General features: G+C 33.4%; 1 protein-coding gene across 1 annotated transcript in view; it reads left to right on the forward strand.

Moving 5' to 3' along the window:
- The window catches only part of RELN (reelin), a 548,816-nt gene that overhangs the window by 274,306 nt on the left and 251,739 nt on the right, over window positions 1-22,771 (forward strand). Inside the window, exons 9-10 of the mRNA XM_074193988.1 lie at window positions 4,771-4,867; window positions 7,427-7,667. Coding sequence (XP_074050089.1) covers window positions 4,771-4,867; window positions 7,427-7,667 — 338 coding nt within the window. The remainder of the gene's footprint in view (window positions 1-4,770; window positions 4,868-7,426; window positions 7,668-22,771) is intronic.

Raw genomic sequence — 22,771 nt, forward strand, 5'->3', positions numbered from 1 at the left:
ATAGTGTTCCATGACATACATATACCATAGTTTGTTAAACCATTCCCCAGTTGAACGCCATTCACTTAATTTCCAATTCTTTCCCACCACAAACAGGGCTGCTATAAATATTTTTGTACAAGTGATGTTTTTACCTTTTCATAATCTCTTCAGGGTCTAGACCTAGTAGTGGTATTGCTGTATCAAAGGCTATGCACATTTTTGTTGCCCTTTGGGCATAATTCCAATTGCTCTCCAGAAAGGTTGGATAAATTCACAGCTCCTGAACCATTTTGATAAAGGTAGCATAAAGGTCTATGCCTTTTTTTCTGTGTCTTTTTACTTGAGGTAGGAAAATATGAAAGCATACAACTCTATTTTTTTTAATTTCCCAGGAGTTACTAAGTAGTTCTGATCAATTTACTCTGTTTATCATTTTATTTGTATGACAAATAAGTTTTTGGTAATAGCTGTATTTCTGACACAACCCAGAGCAAGTTATTGAGCCTTTCTGTATTCTTCCCTTATCCCATTTTTTAAAATGCTTATAATAATAACATGTAGCATGTAGTACTATTTTGAGGTTTGGCAATGTTTTAAGGTACTTTGCAAAAAATAAAGTTGTCCTTAATTAAAAACTACCTAGCACTCATCATTATCATTCAGTTCAATTCAATTTTTAAAAAAGGAACACCTGTTTAGTAAGGAATTGTACAGGAAATTGAGAACGCAAAAATAAAAAATGACATACATCTTAAATTCAAAGAATATAAGATATGAGTTTGAATTTGAAGCAAAGTATATGATGGAAATGAAAGGTCTCAAAGATCTCCTCCTTATAAGAAACGTTGCATAAAGAGAGTTTACTTTCTGCTTGTGCATACTTGGTCCCAAGATCATTCTTGTAGTAGAATATAATACATAATTAAATGGTAATTTATTGAAGAACTAAGAAAACAATTTAAAGTGCATTAATAATCATGAATCTTTAAATTGAAAAGGTGACAAAAATAGCTTTTCCTGAATGCTGGGATGGAAAGAACAAACTATTGAGAATTAAAAGTTTAATTCTAATCTCAAATTTGCTACTGACTTGAGTGAGACTAGGTCAGTAGAAGATTAGTAGTGTGAATAGAGGTGGAGAAGTTAAGACCAGTAGGTTTTGAAAATAAGATAAGAAATTTAGTTGGAGAAATTTTGATTATAGTTCCATAGAACTGGAAAGTGTCTTGTGGGATATTTATTCCCTCTTTCATTTTGCAGATGAGAAAAAGAAATACAGATTTAAGTGATTTGCCCCCAGGTCACACAGGTAGTTCAAAAAAAAATACATCTTAATTCTATCCCAAGTTCACTTACTCCTGTTTCAGTGTTCTTTCTATTGTATCTCCTTGCCTTCTAAAATGGGAAAAAAAAGACACTACAGATCTCAGTGGGGAAGATGCAACTGTTTCTATACATTTCATTAAATTGCTAATTGAAACTATAGTTAGGATTACCTTTGAGAAAGAACATAGAGAAGAAAGGAAAGGAGAGGAGAGTGAAGACAAGATGGGACTGGAAAGAAGAGAAAGAAAGAGAGAAGGGGAGAAAACAAGATGGGAGTGGGAAGAAGGGAAAGAAGGGAGAAGAGAAAAGAGCAAGGATAAGACCTTGGAGGACACATGTGGTATACACATGGGGAAAAGTATGACTCAGAATTCCTTATACTTTCTAAGAGTCCATAGCCAGAACTCTCTTCAAGTCATACCCCTTGAAGATGCCTTCCTCCTCTGGGAACTGAATTTCTGTATCTGATTGCCCTCAAAGTGCTCCTCATCTCCTGGCTTTCTACTAGTTTAGTCTATCTGATCCCATCTGGAGGTTTTATCTGCTATTGGTTGAGACTCTCTAATGACATGGTGAATGCTGAAGGTGAGGGTAGGAACAGGAAAGACAAAGAAATTGTCCTCTCTCCAAAAATGATTCCTTTTCAGGGATTTAGCTCCAAATCAATATCTGGAATCTTGGAGCCCTCTGACACGAGACTCATTTTCCACTTGACTAACATTTTTTATGCAAAGACCCAATTCCTTTTTTCCTTGACTCCAACAGAGTTTCATACTTCATAATGAGATCCAAGATTATAAACCATTTTAATTTGCACATTTAAAACTTAATATAAGGGCAGCTAGGTGGTGTAGTGAATAGAGCACCAGCCCTGGAGTCGGGAGGACCTGAGTTCAAATGCAGCCTCAGACACTTAAAAATTACTTAGTTCTGTCACCTTGGGTAAGTCACTAAACACCATTGCCTTTCAAAACCAAAAAATATGACCATTATAACATTAACATCATGTGTTTATACAACAATGAGTTAGGAGGAGGAACTTTCCCTTATACTCAGAAGGAAATTTTTTAAGGGCTTAACTCTGGATGTTCTTTTGTCTTATTTAAAACTCACCTCTTCTGATTCTTGTCCTATTCATTCTTTCTCTTTTTTATATAGAAAAAAGCAAGCATTTCATAATTTTTTATGATTTTAAAAAAATGACTGAAGATGAAATTGTAAATCTATTATGTATATCTTGCTATTTCTTTTAAATATATAATAAAGTTATCATGTAAATTTTTCCCATTTCCCCTTCTTTTTTCCAATCCCACCCTAAAGATGACTGCCATTATTTTTCCTCTTTCCACATGGGTACTTCACTACCATTGTTCTCTATGAATAAGCCTTTTCTTTCCCTGCACTCCATATAGGATTATCCCAGGTTTGGGGGGAAGGATGTTTTCTACCACTTGATCTTGCTTTATCTTTGCTCAAAAGTACCTTTGCTTAAAAGTTAATTAAAACTGACGGATATCAATAGATAACTGAAATAGAAAACAACAGTACTAAATCTGAGCCTCTTACAGTTTGTTCTAGAACATAAATTGGAAATAGTAGCCACCTCATTTGGGACCCCAAACTGCCAGTGGCAGTAAGAATAGGGAAGGGTGTGCTTCAAAGAGGGTGCCATATTTTCTTTTTTTTTTAAGTGAACAAATAATCTGCTAGTACTTAAAAAAAAATAAGCAATGCCTTCATAGGCTATATTCAAAAGAAAAAAGCTTAAGATCCAGAATTAAGTTATAATCCTTCAGAAACATTCCCCTTTTCAGACTTCAGCTTAAGTATTATATTTAATTCTGTGCACTACATTTTAGGAAGAATGTTGACAAGTTAGATGGTGAGAGCTAAGAGCATTTAGGATGTTGGAGACAGTGTAATTATGGGGATGGTTAAAGAAACTAAAGATGTTTAACCTTGAGAAAAGATGATTTAAGGAACACATGATAAATATAATCATCTATTAGATGAGGGTTTGGATTTATTTCACCTGGTCTCTTGGGTTAAAAGTAGGAATAGTAAATGGGTGAAATTTATAGACGGACAAATTTAATGTCAATATAAAAAATAAATTCATTGGCATTCCAACTCCCCCAAAGTGTAATGGACTACTTGAAAATGGATTGATTTTTAATGGAAGTGCTTAAGAGTTTAGATATGCCAGTGATTTTATTGCAGGGATCCCTGTACAAGTCCTAAATTGGACTAAGTTATCTCAGAATTCTCAACTGATTGTGTAGTTCTATAATACTGTCTTGTTTCTATTACATTTTCTACCATGTGATTACACTCACATTTTCACCAGAACAACTCATTATTTATTTTAAGCAGTGGATCATGAAAGGTAGAATTTAACAAATAATTAAAACTGTCCAAGGTGGGCTTCTTTTAGAACTGCGTGGCTAAATTATTATCCTTTGAGTAGACTTCTTCCTTCCTTCTTGTACTTATCACATGTATTTTACCCTTTAATAATAGAAATAGAATGCTACTGTTTGGTCTTTTATCAAGATGCCAGTTTTGGTGATTGTTGACTAGCTGATTTTGAACTGAGTGCTACAAACATAAAATAAATGAGTCTGATTAAAATTTGGAGCCCCTGAGTCCTACAAATGTAAAAACTGTCAACAGATGCCATTCACAGAAACATCAACTAGTCCAGCAGATGGATAAAAATCAAACATAAATTGTGCTATTTTGCTTTTTTGCTTCATTTATTTTTAATATAGTGCAAAGAAATCCCTGCCATGGCAGTTAAAAATAAACTACTAACAAAGGCTTTGCTATCTTTCATTTTCCATGCAAATTTGGGAATTCTAAATTGATCTTTACAATTATAGTGCTTTATTACATGAACTGATTGAACAATATGGAGTCTTGTTATAATATAGAATCTACTTTTACTTTTATGTTTATAAGTTTGATCAAAAAGACTTCATCAAACTTGGAAATGTGACTAAATGTCCTTTGTTTATTTCTCCAAATGAGTAATATTATTGTTATTTCAATATCAAAAAATTTTGCATCTCTTTTTATATTGCATGCTATGTCCTGGTGTGTGTAACATTTGGTGAAACTGTTGTGATATGAAGTAAATTTATTGAATCATTAATATTAATTATTCTCCAATAATTAAATTTGATGCTGTGGAAATTTATAATATGATATAATATAATTTTCAAGGTAGAAAAGAAAAAAATTTATTCTTCATTGGGAAATCTATGAAATTAACTATCTATAGGTTATTGCTTTTGAATCTCTCCTTATTAGTAAAGAAAAAAATTCCTATTTATTTTTAACAGATCACAGATGATTTCAGCACACACAATTAAAAAAAATCTATCCATCAAGAATATTGATAAGAAAGAATGGCATAGCAGCTCATTGGTTTCTAACTCTAATATCTGTTACTCTTCCCAGGGTCAGGTTCTTGCCGCTTCAGTTATTCAGACCCCAACATCGTGGTGTCCTATACCAAGAATAACAGTGCAGATTGGATTCAGCTAGAGAAAATTAGGTTTGTTATAACTTCGAGTATTTACATGCACTCTAACAAAATAGACATTCTTCCCAATTCCCAGTTTTCTTTCCTTATGACTAAATTTATTCTTTGTGGATTAAAAATACATTTTGTCTAATGTTCATATATTCATAGGCAAATTTACATATTTGCCTTTTCAATTTTAAAGAGTAGGGCTTCCATCCAAGTATTTGTGGTTCTGAAGGTTTAGGTAGAGTCATTCAAATTCTTATGTCTATCTTTCTGATTCTGGAATTCAGATTGAAACAATTGATCAGAAGGTAGGGAAATGATTTTGTATTCTATCTCTTACTCTTAGAGAGCTGTAATGACAGAATATGACTTACATTTGGAGTGTAAGTCATTGAAAACCCACTATAAAATGAGATAGTTACCCATCTGTCTAAATGGGTACAGTTCTGCCTATGGGCTTGGGTATAAACTAGATGACCTCCTGAAATCCCTTCTGGACTATCATTCTTTGATAGCAGGCATTGGGCCCTCAGCAGCTAAGTGAAATATTATTTTTTTCGATTTTTTCATACACATTTAACATGAAATGAGGTAGGATGCTTTAGGGAAAGAAAATTGGTTCTTTCCTATTAAAAGGGGTTTGGCAAAGTTAAATACCATATAGCATTTCAGTCTGGGTTTGTTTAGTCTGATTTTTTTTCTGCATGTTCTAAATAGTAGAAAGTAAAATATATTGTTAAAAAAATCATTAAAATCTTATTTTGCCATTATTACAGTTCTAACAGCATAATGTAAACAAAACATTTCTAATCTGTTTTGTGATTGATTCAATTAATAATACAACATTTACTTTACCACAGTTGCCATGATGAAAAAAACTGTGATTTATGCCATAAAAGGCAGAATAAATATTAGGTTCTTAATGTAAGCTACTAGTATCTAGCAGTAAACACATTTGTCCAAAGTTTCCGGTGGCATTTCCATCCAATGGATTTTTACCTGTCTTTATTCTAGCCAAGAGCTAAAGAAGATGAGTGTAATTCATGGATTTTAATATTGTGTTTCCCTCTATGACAGAATAAAATAAAAAGTAATGTGCTCCTAGTACAAGCTGAGCTCTGACACTCTGATCATATATATTATAGTGTTAACCTTTGTTACCTTTCTTGTTTCTAAGAGACAAGAAGAAATAAGAAAAATGTGTCTGTAAATTAGTTATTTCTACAAATGTTTTAACTGAAAAAAGTCAATCTAAAAGCATTTTTAATCAACTATGCAACTAATCGTGCTTGTATTATCACAAATTATTTTTCTTTCTTAATATTATGTTACACTTCTGACAAATTAGGACTCTAGATAAAAATCTTGGTTTTAATGTTGCATTATGATTATGATGTTAAATAGAAATCTACGTATTTTTTTCTGTGGTATTGTACCTTTGCTCTTGATTACAATTTTCAAAATCATCTGCTTTTATTGAATAGAATTTTGGGTTTCTGTGTCATACCTCAAACTACAATATTCATTTGTCTAAGGTAGACAATTATTTTATTTATTATTTTAAATGAAAGTTTTCCTTTTAATAATGTTTTAATTCCTTTTGGATGATAGAAAAATATAACCACCATGAAATATTTTTAAAACAAAATACCAAATGATTATACTAAATGTAAGATAAACTATCTATAACCATCACTGACACTTTTACCAGTATATATGCTTCAGTGAAGAGTGAAAAATATGAGTCTGTCCTAGTTTTTTATGGTTGATTTATAACAAGCCAAAAGTACTACTAGTTTGCATTTTAGCACCACTTTTAATCTTGACTTAAAACATAATTTTCAGTATGGCATGTTACTGCTTTAGGAGAATAAAATATTCAAAAAATATTTTAATCCATGGCAAAAACTCCTGGTTCTTAATAGAATCAACCTAAAAATTATGTTAAATTATTCAGTTTAAAATTTATTTAGTTAAATAATAATAAATGAAGAGATTAGTTTTTTAATTTTATAATTACAATTTTGATATTTTAAACAGAAAAACAAAATTATATGTTTCCCCAAAGTAGATAATATCATCTAAAGTCTGATTATGCTGTTGATTATATGATGAATTCTCTCATGCTTATTTTCTAAAATAAAATTAGAAATAAATTAAATACCTTTTCAGTTTGTGTTTTAATTTCTTTTTTCTCTTATCAAATTAAAACAACAATATTAACCAAGCATGTATTCAAAACAAAGCATTATATATGAGATGCTCTAATCTGGTTGGCATTCACATAATCTTTGTAACAGAATTTGAGTGTGTATCATTTTTTCATTACATTTGTACACATTTTTTGAGATATTTACAATTTATGATAGCTTATGTTAGGAATTAATCAAATGTAGGCATATTGTATTATTGTAGGCAATAATTATAGTAATAAGTTAAATTTGTACAATACTTCACAGTTAGTAACAATTCATTTTATATTATCTAGTATTGTCTAGCATTGATTTCTAAGGGGAACACTATTTTGATGTAACCAAACCCCCTTGTAGCATCTCATTCACTATTTCACCACATTTTTTGCAGAGCTCCATCAAATATCAGCACAATTATTCATATTCTCTACCTTCCTGAAGATGCTAAAGGAGAGAATGTTCAGTTTCAATGGAAACAGGAATACATTCATGCAGGTGATGTGTATGAAGCCTGCTGGGCTTTAGACAATATTTTGATCATCAATTCAGCTCATAGACAAATCATCTTAGAAGACAATCTAGATCCAGTGGACACTGGCAACTGGCTTTTCTTCCCTGGTGCGACGGTTAAGGTATGTGTATTTGTTTGATTTTCTTCTTCCTAAAAAAGAAATTTACCAAATTAAGAAAAGCTAATTCTCCTTCCGCACAATCACCATTATCATGGAGAAGAGAATTATTCTTCTTTTTTCTTAACTTATGCTTTAATATAAGAATAAATATAGGTTATTAATTTTGACTTCACAAAATAGAGGTATTAATACACATTTATCCATGGAATACATTTTTTTAGGGTTTTTTTGCAAGGCAAATGGGGTTAAGTGGCTTGCCCAAGGCCACACAGCTAGGTAATTATTAAGCAAGACCGGATTTGAACCCAGGTACTCCTAACTCCAAGGCCGGTGCTTTATCCACTACGCCACCTAGCTGCCCCAATGGAATACATTTTTAAAAGGCTAATCACATATTCTTTTTTAAAAATTCTATTTATTTAAGGAAGTGGGGTTAAGACTTGCCCAAGGTCACACAGCTAGGTAACTATCAAATGTCTGAGGCCGAATTTGAGCTCAGGTTCTCTTGATTCCATGGCTGGTGCTCTATCCACTAGCTGCCCCAAAATCATTTATATTCTTAAGTAAAATCTCTTTATATTTAAAGTAAACTCTTAAGTAAAATTTCAAGAAGATGTAATCACCCTGTATAGTAACAAGAAAATGTAGAAGAAATAATATCTAAATAAATAGGGAATAGCAGGTTACTTTCTTTTTTTAGGTTTTTGCAAGGCAATGGGGTTAAGTGGCTTGCCCAAGGCCACACGGCTAGGTAATTATTTAATTATTAGGTGTCTTAGACCAGATTTGAACCCAGGTACTCCTGATCCAGGGCCAGTGCTTTATCCACTGCTCCACCTAGCCGCCCCCAGGTTACTTTTTTTTTAAGGTTTTTGCAAGGCAGTGGGATTAAGTGGCTTGCCCAAGGCCACACAGCTAAGTAATTATTAAATGTCTGAGGCTGGATTTGAACTCAGATCCTCCTGAGGGCAGGGCCAGTGCTCTATCTACTGCACCACCTCCACTATGCCACCTAGCCTCCCAAAAAGTTATTTTTTAATGAAAATTAATCTAAGAAAGAAAACACAAAATTTTCAAATGGATCAGAAATTCTTTGTATTCAAGTGTGTTTTACCACATAATACTTTTGAACCCATTCTTTCTCCTTTTTCATCTACAGATTCAAAATTTGATAACCAAGTAAATCTTTATCCAGATATAAATTTATAGTAAAGTGATATAATGAGACCATGAAATAAATAACATGAAACCCTCAATGTTCTTGGGGTTATTACAAGCTTCTCTTCTCAAAGCTATTTTTCTATGCATCTTTGGGAACAAAAAACTAGGACATTGTTACTTTAATAGAAAAAGCATGGGGGTAAGAAACATTAGGCACAAAATTATATTTTAAAATTCCCAACAGCTAAGCTCAACAACAAAAAAAAATTCCACATATGTTCAAACTAGTAGTTCTATTACAAAAATAACTTGTTTAACCAAAATATTAACTTTTTTTTTGGTTAGTTTACCAAAATCTTGGCCCCTTAAAAAAAACTGATTCCCTGGATTCTTTCTATGTTGATGCTAAAAAGTACCTTTGAATCGAGTTACTTGTCATAATTACATTGCTACTTGACAAAAGAGGAATTTCTGGTGTTACTTTTCATCACTGGCAAATAGACAAATAAACAGAGGAAACACATGTAATCCCCGGGGGTCTTGGATTTGCATCCTTTTCCCATAATGACATGCCTATTATTTGGTCTCAGTTGTAACTGAAGTATTCCTTGCGGCAAAAATATATGTTTTCTGCCTCATTTTACAAGCTATTATACTAATCCAATTAGATACTCTGTTCTAGAATGCATGTACTTCAGAACAGTACATGACAAAAATGTATCAAGTGTAGGTTTGCTTCAGTAATGATATTTAAATTAAATTGCAATTTTGTAGATTAGACTTTGGAGTATTATACACATTTTCCAACTTATCATTGTCATGGCTATAAGTTTAACAAAGTTAACCCTAGTTTAAAAAGCAAAATAGGTTACAATAAAGATGACTAAAATGTCAGCCCTCAAACCTGGCTGGCTGGCAAGAATTTTTCCTGAAGTCTAATGCTTCCAGTTAAAAATGCATGATTCAGATCTCACTAGTTCTATATGCCTCCTCATTATCCTCATGTTCCTGAGTGAGACACTTAACCTCTGCAGACCTCGGCATCCTTATCTCTAAAATGATAGTAGTGGGCTAGACGAATTCCAGATCTAGCATGGTTTTTAGATCTAAATTGAAGATCATAATTCTAATTTTTTTCATTTAAGCTCATCTAACTATTTTTATATTTTGTGGAAAGGCCATAAATTGAACATATGATGACTTGAACCTGAAAGAAGTTGTCTCACCTGGGAGTATCTTAAACCAACAAAATCAGTCCAGTTTATATTCTTTTTCCTGACTTGCTTGCTAGAGAAGCTTTCTCATCTGCTTGATTTTCAGTTTTGTTCTGGGAAAATTTGTAGTTTTTACACTGTGTAATTTATTCAGTAAAGACATCCTTTACCTAATGACGAAAATAATGTAATGTGATACCTATTTTTTATCTTTATAAGAACTCTTAAAGAGTTCTTTCCTTTGTGAATTGGCAGTAAGTCACTACAACTAAATAAAACATTCTATTTTGCCCAAGTATTTCCCTTCCAGGGAGAAGTTAGAGGTTAAGTATTAACTTTTATTTAACCTAAGAAAATGTATATTGTATAATGATAGTTAATAGCCACTATTATTGACATGAGTGATTTTATTAAGTTTACAGCTACCCATAAAATTAGGGGCACATGTAAATTGTCTGACTGCACAGTTTTAATATAAAAACTTCGTGGGAGGAAATAGTAATAGTAAAATCATAAAAGGAAAGTGGAAGAATACACACTCACACACATACACACACATACACCTACACACCTACACACATATATCTTGATAAATGTTTGTTGCTATGTCTCTTTAGATGTGTGATTTTGTGTTGCTTTTTTATCCCCCTTCCAGCCCACATAGCATAGGACCAAATTGGATAATTAGTTTAAAAGGTTTATGTGACCATATCTATCTACCTACAGAGAAAGACATTATCGTATGACTTTTTTGTAATTAATACAAACTATATAGATTATGAGTATATCAGCAAGCAGAGAGTTTATAGATTATTGTGTTTCTTGTCTTTTTATTTGGATGGGTAGGAATATGATCTGAGTAAGGATGCATTGGTAATAATAATCATTCCTTCCTTTGCCTTTATCCATCCTTATTTATTTGTTTGTTTTGTGATTCATTTTTTAAATAGTTTAAGGATTATCTACTCAGACTTATTTCAAACCTCCTTCCACATATAATTATGAGTCTTCTTTAGTATCATCTTGAAAGATAAAATTCACTGTAAGAGCAAATTATACCACCTATAATAATAATACTTGTAATTAATGGTCCAAAATTTAAGACCCATCACTGTGTATATATTTCACATGAAACACTAAATAACTGTTAGCACAAAATGGAAACAATACAGCTGCAACCCAGTAACAGAATGGAATAAATGCCAGATTTTACAGGAAGTTAACCAATGTTTCCAGTTTAACAGTAACTATAATCAGCCAACATATTTAATTTTCAGATACTAATTCTTATTTCTGAAATTATTTTTGAGACTAGTTCTCTTGATTCTGCCTATGAATTCATGTTTGCTTGGGAATGATAGACCACAAATCTTCAAAGGTCTGGTTTTGTGTTTGTGGTGTGGCCCATCTCAACTCCTTTCTCTGAGAATATTAAGGTTAAAGACTTCAATTATTTGACACTTCAACTCTGTTATTGTTGAAACACTTGAGAAAGGATGCAAAAGGATCCTTGTACTTTCCTAGAATGAGTTTGAAATTTTAGTCTTCCTAATTTCAAGTAAAAAAAATATCAAAAACCTGTCCAGAAGATTTATTTAATCTTTATTCTGTCATCTACAAGAGTCAAGTATTAATAAGACGAAAGTACCAAAACACTCAACTACAACCCAGAGATTAATGACTTGTAGGTGAACTCAGTTATTTGCCTCCCTCTTTAGCTTCTTTTAATGATACTTTATGTGAAACAGATGGTGTCAAATTCTTAAAATGGATCAGTTGTCAACTGTGTAGTATGTATTTATAGAGCAAGTGCTTCAGTTTCCAAATTTGCTTCATCCTTGGTGATAGCGCACAATTTTCTCCTGGATAGGTCCATCACCCAACTTTCCTGAGAGACAGAGAATTTATGGATAGATAGATGATAGATGTACATGCGTAGATTTGAAGGAAGGAGAAAAGGAAAGAACAAAAAATAAAAAGGGAAAGAGAGAAGAAGGAAACAGACTTGATCACCGTTATCACTTTTTTATCTATCCTGCTATTCCTATTCCTCACTCTCAGCATTATAAATCATCAACTTCTGTCAGCTCTGGAATTGACCCACAGATTAAATGCAGATCACTAGGAGAGAGAACTGTACTATATTTTTTAAAAGTGTTCCCCTGTTTTGATTGCTGTTTCTACATCTGTGGTCCTTCTATCGTCTTGTCCTATATTATTATATGAATAATAAGTTGAAAAAAAACTGATGCATAGCCTAGTTTTTCAATCTGCTCATGCATATTAATTTACCTCCAGATATAGATTAAAAGTACAAACTAAAGGTCTTGTTATAAACATGTAGCTTTTAAATGGGCAGTGCTATTTGTATGCATCATTTAACAGAAATTCTTTGAATATAGTTCTAAATTCAGAAACTAAATAATTGCCACAATTTTTTGTGGGTTTTTTTTTTGTTTTTGCAAGGCATTGGGGTTGAGACTTGCCCAAAGTCATATAGCTAGGTAATTATTAAGTATCTGAGGTCAAATTTGAACTCAGGTCCCCCTGACTTCAGGGTTGGTACTCTATCCATTGTGCCACCTAGATGCCCCCACAATTTTATTAAGAAATAAGACTTTCTGGATTTATTGAATTTGAAAGTTTCTTGTCATTGATCTTTTCTCAGTTTCTGTTATCAACTCCTTTTCCTTATGGATTATAGCTAACTATCCAATAATTAACATATTTTTGTCTAGATCCAATAATCTTGAGTTATGGCTTACTTATTGGTACAGTGAAAAGAGTGCCCATTCTGGAATCAGGAAGACCCTTCCTCCTGAGGTCAAATACAACCTCAGACACTTACTAATTTTGTGACCCTAGGCAAGTCATTTAATTTTGCCTCAGTTTTCTTATCTGTAAAATGAGCTGGAGAAGGAAATGTCAAACCATTCCTGTACTCTGCTAAGAAAACTCCAAATGGGGGCAGCTAGTTTGCCCAGTGGATAGAGCACCAGCCCTGGAGTCAGGAGGACCTGAGTCCAAATCCGATCTCTGACAGTTAAAAATTTCCTAGCCGTATAAACTTGAACAAGTCACTTAATCCTATTGCCTTAAATTAAAAAAGAAAAAGAAAAAAGCTCCAAATGAAGTCAAATTTTAAGGTTCATTATCTCAGTTTTTTCCCCATATTCTTGCAGCTAATAAGTAGAACAGTTAAGATTTGAACTTAAGTTCTTGTATGCAAAATCCACTGCTCTTTCTATCATGGTATTATTGCCTTACATGCCAGAAAAGTAGTCATTGGAGCAGTATTCTGAATGTTAATGCATATTTTGCAGTTGCCAAACACGTACTCTGGGAGACAGGCAGTGTAATTCTCAAACCAGCAAGAACTGGAACTTTCCACCACATTTTCTCTTCTAAAGGTTCTTAGTTGTTTTTGTGTCATCAGTCTCTTTGGCAATTTGGTGAAGACTTCTCAGAATAATGTTATTAAATGCATAAAACAAAATATACAAGACTACAAAGGAAACCAGTTATCTTAAAATAGTTCTCAAAAAGATTTTTTTTATAAGTTCACAGATCCCAGTTTCTTAAACTCTCCTGATGCTTCTCTAAGAAAGTGGAAACAAATTGGTTAATTGTTACTGGGAGAGAGAGGTTGTAGAAGTAGATGGGGGGGGGGGGCGGCTAGGTGGCACAGTGGATAGAGCATTGGCCTTGAAGTCAGGAGTACCTGAGTTCAAATACGACCTCAGACACTTAATAATTACATAGCTGAGTGGCCTTGGGCAAGCCACTTAACCCCATTGCCTTGCAAAAACTTCAAAGAAAAAAGTAGATAGAATATCAAATGTGAGCACATAAACTTCAAGTGTCTGAAAAAAATTCAAGAAAAATTGTAAAAGTTATAATTTGAATAAAAAATTAAGAGCATTAATTGAAACAAGAAACCAACTTGAGAAACTAAATTAAGAATTCAGATGCTCAAAAGGACAACATGACAGCCAGAAAAATATTAACATCCAAACCTAATAAACTTCTAGAATCAAATGAGAGGCAGTGTTCAGGATTAAGGAAGGGATCCTTCTACTGTCCTTTTCCATGGGCAGAGTGTTATATTAATTTCTTGAGAGCATATTTAGGAATAACATTGATATTCTTTTCTAGGATAGTAAATGTCCTTGAGAACATTAAAATATTGAATATAAATTATTGATTGTAAAAATATTGATATTAAAGAAATGAGAAGAAATTAGCATCTTTATAGATTTGATAACTGTAATAGAGAAGCCAGAATGAATTTCTTTTGCTTGCACCTCAGAGAGTAGAATTAGAAGCAAAAACTTCTAACAATTAAAACTCAATCCAAAATTGGATTAAGGGACCCTGGAAAGTAAATGCCTCTCCTCCTTTCATAGCCAAAAAGTCTTCTTACACATCTTGCAAGATAAATTATCAGGGAGATTTTCAAAAGTACTCCTATTCAAGTTCAGTTTCACTAGAAGACCTGAACTTTGAGATCTGTGATTCTGAGTACTTTTTGTAGTACCACAGGATCAGAGACTTAGAACTAGAAGGGATACTCAGGGTCAAATGGTCTGATCCTTTCATTTTACAGATGAGGAAACTGAGGCCCAAAGAAATTAAAGGGCTTACTTAATATCACACAGATATTAAGTGGCAAATACAAGATTCAAACTCAGGCCCTCTGGTAACAAAACTTTTATTGATTTGCTTTTAGAAAATACATACTAAATCAGTAATTAGTAGAAGCTACTACCAAAGACTTAATTACTCAATTTTTAATCTGTTCTACTCCACCAAGTAATTTTTCCTTTATGGGTTTTTTTCTCCCACCTCCCCCCCCCCAAAATTACATTTTCCCTTACTAGATTTACTTTTATTTCTTAATCAATATTTTATATGCAAAAATCTACCATCCAAATAATCCTCTGCCTCTCAATGGAAAGTATCTGCTATGTTGTTTTTATTTTTAATTTAAGGCAATGAGATAAAGAATGACTCACACAGCTAGGCAATTATTAAGTGTCTGAGGCTGCATTTGAACTCAGGTCCTTCTAACTCCAGGGCCAGTGCTCTATCCACTGAGCAACCTAGCTGCCCCCTATCTGCTATGTTTAATGAAAATAAATGAGAAAATGGAATTTCTTAAAAATAAATAAACTTCATGGTAAACTTTATTGAACTCATGTCTTTTTTTTCTCCTTCTATACTACCACAATTGGTGATTTCATCAGTTCCCATGGATTTAATTATCATGTCTGTGCTAATGATTCTCAGATCTACCTATCCTGTCCCAATCTCTCTACTGACCTCCAATCTCACATCTCCAACTGCCTTCAGACATTTTGAACATCTCCTGTAGAATCTAAAAATGCAATGTCAAAACAGAATTTGATCTTCTCTTGTAAATCTCCCAGTGTTCTACTTTTCCTCTTACTGTAGAGGGGAATACCAATCTCCCAGACCCTCAAGCTTACAATCTAGAAGTCATCTGGGATTCCTCCCTACCTAGAATCCCTCCCCATGTCCAGTCCATTGTCAAGTCTTTTTTTTTTTGCAACATCTCTTCCTTTCTCTTCTCTTGCACTGCCACCATTCTGGTATGCACCCTCTTTATCTCACAACTTGATTATTGCAATAGGCTGCTGGTGCATCTGTCTTCCTGCCTCAAATCTTTTCTCACTCTAATCCAAACTCAATTCAGCCATTGAAGTGATTTTCCTAAAGCACAGGTCCAATCATGTCACCCTCCTACTCAGTAAACTCCAGTGACTTCCTCTTGCCTCTAGGAACAAATATAAAATGCTCTGTTATGCATTCAAAGCCCTTCATAATTTAATCTCCATCCAATTTATTCTATTCATAAGGTGATATTGACTTTGCTGGATTCAATAGCTAGAGTTCCCTGTTGGGTACTGCTCAGTTCCAGGATTTCTTTCACACTTCTCAAATTACTACAGTCACCTAGTGATGAAATATAAAAATATAGCTTTTGGGGTATTCTGATATTTGAGTTAATAATAGAAAAGAAAGAGAAGAATGAAGTTCAAATTTTTTTCAAGTATGTAATTGAAGAGAAGCTGCTGAGGAGAAATAAGAGGAAAGAAGGAATACTGATGCTGGGTAAAACTTCTTAACTGGCAGAATGTTGAAAATGTTACCAAAGAAAATTAAACTTCTTATAGGGAATCCCACCTATTAATTCTACTGGTGGAATAGTATAAGGACTGAACTTATGATTCATTGTAATAAAGAACTTCCTCATGAAAAAATCCTTTCTGTAAATTCAGGTTAGTCCTTTCACTATAACTATCACCATAGAGTTGTCTAGAACATTGAGAATTTAAATGACTTGTCCAGGGTCTCATAACCATTATGTCAGTAGGACTTGAACTCAGATCTTCTTGGTTTCAAAGTCAGTTCTCTAGTCAATGTATCTTGCTGCCCTTGAGTATTATATTTATTTACTGCAGTGGCAAAAAAAATCTTCTTTTATAGACCATCTTGCTGGGATACATTTGTTTTGTAAAGTGAGGAATATAGCTACTGTCTTTCCGTTGAACATAAACTTGAACTCAAAAGAACTTGTGTGTTTTCCTTTAAGTTCCCATGTCTTTTTCCATTAAGAATAGGAATGTTAAAAGTGGTCCCCTGGATCAATTCCAATTTGGGCAATTGCATTCTGTCGACTTACATTCCCTCTGCTTGGTGGAATTCTCACTTTAGTTATCATCACTACAACTGTCATCTTCCTCCCCAGAGGTAGCTGCATATTAGTGTAGGATAAAACAACTGGTCTCTAATTTGTTAAGCTAATAAAGTGCTTTGGGGATGAAAGGTACATTTTGCACAAAGAGAAATGGGCCTTCATGATATTATGTTTCTCCATGTGGTGAATTTGTACTATAATTAACATGAAATAGCATTAGCAAAAAATGGAAGACAGCCCAATTTCAATGTTAAGAATATAGAAAAATGAGTATTTTTTTATAAGAAGCAAAGAAAATAAGTTCCAAATAAATCCCCTGAGTTAACTTATTTCATCCAGTTGAAGGCAGATATATATAATTACCAACTGGAGTTATTTTTAATGTTTAATAAGTTAACTTTAGTTGTAAACTAAATAAATATAGATTATTCTACATGGTTGTTAAAGCAGTGTCATTTTTTCTTCAGAATAATGTCTTGTCTAGTGTCCTCAATGAGACTTGTATTAAAAGACTGGTCTGAAAGCCAAATTGAGGCTCAAAGTTTAGATTATTAATCATTTTATGGAATCTTACATTGTTATTCCCCCCAAAATAGCTCAAAGCTATTTTGTTCTGTAGTTGCAGTTACTATTGCCAAATAATTATACACTTTTCACAAAATAAGCCATAAATTGAATCTCTATGATTCATAATGCAGAGCATTTAAAATGTGAGACCCTAATGACTGCAGAAAACAATGAGACAAAACATACTTTTTCAGCAATCTGAGATCCATTCACCATTTCTGAATCTATTGTTTTGAAGAGAGAAAAGTACACTGTGGTCCTTTTTGCACCTGGACTGTATACTTAGCCAAGTTTTTAGCTTTTTTAAACTGGCATTAAATTACCTAGAAATTGAATGTGTAGAAAATGATAGAAATTTAGTTTGCCTCCCAGGAGAGAGCTTTTAGTAAATATTCGGAATTTTTGGAGTCTAAAAATCTGTACCTTCAGGTTGACCCGGTAATCTCTAAGCCAAAATCTTGAAAGTGGTCCACAAAAATTACTGCAGCAGAGTTGAGGGCACTGGAAACAGGATTGTATATAAGCAATCATTCAGTTGATTTCAGATCAATCAATTGCCTATCTCACTTGGAATCTAGAAATTCCTGTACCAGTATATTTCATTTCCATCAAGAAACAGTCTAATTTATGGCTCTGCTGACAATACCGCTTTAATTAATTTTATTCATCCTATTTCTCTTTCCTCTACTCTTCATATCTCATCTGTTTGCATTGCCTAGATTTTAATTAAAAAACCTCTCCTCTCTAAGGAGCAATCTGAAGTGGCAAAAATAATCACTTAAAATATTACAGTCATTAAAAAATTGGCTGTGGTTGAAGCCATGCATTTTCAATTTTCCTACAAATGATGTTTTAGCTTCCTTTTAAAGTGCACTTTGTATCTGAATCGTCTACCACCAGCCAGCCTGGCTATCAAAAATGGTCTTCCAGCTGGGTGGGCTGAGTGACAACTCCTTAATGGAGGAAATTGATGACTTTCTGCTCATGTAGAGGTGAAGGCATACTGGGCAGATTTCTTTCCATCTGCCACCAGCCCTTTGCAAGCTGGCATTGCCCAAATGCCCAATATACTCATTCCAACAAAAAAAGATATCGCCAAAAAATAAATTGTGAGGCTACAGCTGTCTGAAAGAATCATCAGGGCCATTAGGCCCCAGGGAGATAATATGAAGAGGTGCATCATTGTTCATCTTTGATGAAAACCTAATTAAATGATGGTAGAGGTGATTGTGAATACTTTAAAAGCGCAGAGGTGAAGTCATTAACATTTGCAACATCGTATAGGGAACAACCTCAGGAAGATGTTACCCTGAACTGTAGCCAAGGACCTGATACATGGAGGAATGTGCACTGATGTTTCCTGTTGATGTTTTTTGTGAATGGCAAAATCTTGTCACTTAGCTACATTGTGTTCTGCTTGTCAAGCAAAGGAAATTCATTCAATAGCAGAACTGGGAAAATATATTTGATTGACTAAAGAGACCAACAGATAAATGAGAGTGGTAAACAACGAAAGAGAAATACATTAGTGTTTAAAAGTATAAGATTTGTGACATACATATGGAAAAGTAAGATATTTGGTACATAAAACATAAGTAAAGGAATAAAAAAAGAATTTTTAAGTATTACTCAATTAAAGGTCTGACTGGAAAGCTAAGAAGAATAGGAAAACTTTGCCATGTGCTAAGTGTAGACCTGAGATTTAATCCAATACAGATGCTTATTCAACTGGTAGGTACATCTTGGCAGTCAGTCAGAAGCTAATATAGTTCCAGTAGCCACATATGATTTTAAACCATGTACTTTATGGTTCTGAGGAGTTCTCAAAGTGAAATAGGTTTTATAATCCAAAATTTGCCTGATTTATTTTATAATCCTAAAAGCTTATTCTATACTTGATAGTATTTTATAATTATTTGATTATCAATTGTAATTTTATAGAAATATGATCTGAGATTAAATCCTGCCTCAGACATTTACTAGCTGTGTGACTTGGGGGAAGTTACTTAACTTTCCTTATCTGAATGTTGGGTATAAAAATACTCAGTCATTGTCAGTCTTGTCCAACTCTGTCCCCCATTTGGGATTTTCTTGGCAAAGATGTTGGAGTGGTTTACTCTTTTCTTTCTCTAACACATTTTATAGCTGAAGAAACTGAGACAAATGGAGTTTAAGTGACTTACCCAGGGGCACACAGGAAGTGTCTGAGACCACATTTGAACTTAGGAAGATGAGTCTTCCTGAGTCCAGACCCAGGATTTTGTCTACTGTACCTCCTAGCTGCCCCTATGAGACTGTAGAATTTATATACCACTTCAGATCTGCAAATTACTTTATCTCATTTCATTTCATAGTAACCCCATAAGGTAGATGCTATTTTTATACCCAACATTCAGATAAGGAAAGTTAAGTAACTTCCCCCAAGTCACACAGCTAGTAAATGTCTGAGGAAGGATTTAATCTCAGATCCTTTTCGTTCCAAGATCCACTCTCTTTGTTGCCACATTGACTTTCAATCCATGTCGTTTTTTTAAATTATAGCACTTTAAACTTTTTAGAATTGTTTTCTTTCTAATAGCCTCATGAAGTCCATATCACAAGTATCACTGAGTTCATTTAAGAGATCATCTTGCCTTCAACTGGAAACCTTAGGAGAGAGCACTTACCATTTCATTAGTTATTATATTCCACTTTGGGGCAAACCTAATTTTATATTTCTTTGTGAGACAAGTTGATCAATCCACGTTCTAGTTTAAAAGGCAAAGTTCTGGAAATGATATCATGAAAAATACATTATTATGGAGAGAAACAAGATATATTATAAAGAAACATAGAACCAAAAGCTCATCAACAGTGAGTGCAATTTACTTCCAGTCCCAGATACCCTGAATAGCTAAGCATCATTCCAGATGCCATATTTCTAACTTCCTAGGGCCATAGTGAGCACCATCAGTATTTAAGGACAAATTCATAGCATCAGTATCACAAGACTTTGCTGTAAGGGGAGAGGTTTTATAATCCTTTGGAGTTAGGTGAAAAAATATTGACTCAGATAGATTCTTTCATCAAAGTATTTAGGTCATATAGTGGATAGAGCAGCTGGTCTTCAATCATGAAGTTTTGAGTTCAAGTTTTGCTTCAAGATACCATCCACCATCAGAGTACAGTCTCTTTCAGCCTCAGTTTCCTTATTTTTAAAATATGTATAATAATAATAATGTCTCCCTCTTATCATGGTCTAAGAATCAAATGAATTAATATATTAAAGAGCTTTGAAAATATTGAAATTCCATATAAATTTATATATGTGTTATATGTATTCATATATATTTATAGATATATGTTATAATTGTTATATTTATACTTATATAAAGATTTTTTGCATAATCAAATAATCTAAAAACATTTATCAAATTGTGTAGCAGGGACTGGATGTTGAACAAGAAAAAAATATGTGTTGCTATCAAGGAGTTTACATCCTAATTGAAAAATCCCATATAGAAATGTCTGTTCAAATTATAGAGAGAATAGATAGAAGGTAGCCTTAGGGGATGGAAACACTAGTAGTTTTGGGGTTGGGAAAAAACCTCCTCCAGAAGGTAGCATTTGAGCTAAATCTTGAATAATGATAGAATACAAGACGAAAGAATAGAACTGAACAATATCTTTAAGCTAGGGCCTTAACCATTGTTCTGAGACAACCTTGCAGTAATATTTATTAAAAGAAGGAGGCAGAATCTGGAGGACGTTTTCTGTGTTTCCCTTACCTCAGATGGAAAAGCCCAGAACTGAGGAAATGTAATTCTTAGGGAACAGAAAATTGAGTTGACAAGTAAAAATCACACAGACTTAAATGAAGTGAATCAAAATTATGAACAGTTTCACAAGCAGTAATATTGTCATTGACCTGTTGTTGACCTACTTGATTAGGAAGTATTATGGTCTCCTTTTTCCCCTCCTACAAAATGTTGAACTCATATCTTAAATTTCTCTGAAATTTCTGCCCATTGCTCCTAATTCTTCCCCTTGAGGCTAAATAGACTAAAATAATTTATGACAGTATTTAAAATACATAAAGATAGCCATCATTTCCCCTTCTCCCTGCCAGACATCCAAAGTCTACTCCAAGATAAATAGTCCAGTTCCTTCAGTTAATTCTCTCATATGCCATATCTAGACCCTTCACCATTTTCTGCTTCTCTTGTGGAAATTCTCCAGCTTGACAATATCCTTTCTAAAATATGGCACCAAGAACTTAACATAATCTGAGCAGGACAGAGTCTAGTAGACCTATCTCCTCCTTCCTTTGAAAACGACACATCTTTTAATGTAGCCCAAGATTTCATTAAGTTTATAGACTGCTATATTCCTCTGTGGATTTATTTTGAGCTTTCACTCCATAAAATTCCCCAGATAAGTTTCTGGTTTGCTATGACATCCTAATCTTGTCCTTATGCTGTTGATTTTTTTTTGATTCTATGATCAGAAATGTTAAGCTTTAGGGCCAAATTTTGAAAAAATATAATAAAAAATCTGTTCTCTTGATTAATATTTGCCCATTTCTAGTATCAATTCTTTTGATTCACATGAACTAACAGGATATTTATATACCTAATGAAAGTACAGAAAAAGAGCATCTATATGTATTTATTAGTATTTAATTTATCAATATGTTATTGATACTTTTAGTCATGCAGTTTTAGAATAAAAAAGAAGTTAGCCCAGAAAGCCTTATTTCAACCCAAAATGCAAAATTTGTCATTCCATTATGGAGGATTCATAGGAAGCAAAGGTCAACCCCAAGAGGGTATATTTTGATGTACTTGAAAACCAGATGGAACATTTGAAAAGCATTGTGCTAGAGTAAAGACATCACTATGGTTGGGTGAAATAATATACAGTTTTATAACTCTTTTGGCATGATTCCAAATTGCTCTCCAAAACGATTGGATCAGTTCACAGTTCCACCAACAGTAATTAATGCCCCATTTTTTCCACACCCCCTCCAATGTTTGTCATTTTTCCCTTCTATAATTTTAGCTAATCTGAAAGTTGTAAGATGATTTCTAAAAGTTGTTTTAATCTGCATTTCTCTAATTCATAATGATATAGAGCACTTTTTCACATGACTATATAGAGCTTTGATTTTGAGTGGGATATTCCCTCTTACATGTTAATATTCCTAGGGAAGTCCTCTCAGGCTTAAAAATCATTAAAACAAAGACTATTATTCTTAGACTATTAGAAGGAAGAGGGAGAGAGAGAGACCTTGCATTCCAAGTCAGGCACCCTCCCGATTCTGTTAGGGAGGGAATAGTGAACTATTTCCAGAGAGACCTTGAATTTTTAGTTAGTCGCCTATTTGATGATAAAACTATCTTAACTGGGAGAAGAGTAGACTGTTCCCATGAGATAAACTTTGCATTCCAAGGAACCTCTTA

Source organism: Macrotis lagotis, chromosome 7, assembly GCF_037893015.1.
Source record: "Macrotis lagotis isolate mMagLag1 chromosome 7, bilby.v1.9.chrom.fasta, whole genome shotgun sequence".
In the NCBI taxonomy this organism is placed as follows: domain Eukaryota; kingdom Metazoa; phylum Chordata; class Mammalia; order Peramelemorphia; family Peramelidae; genus Macrotis; species Macrotis lagotis.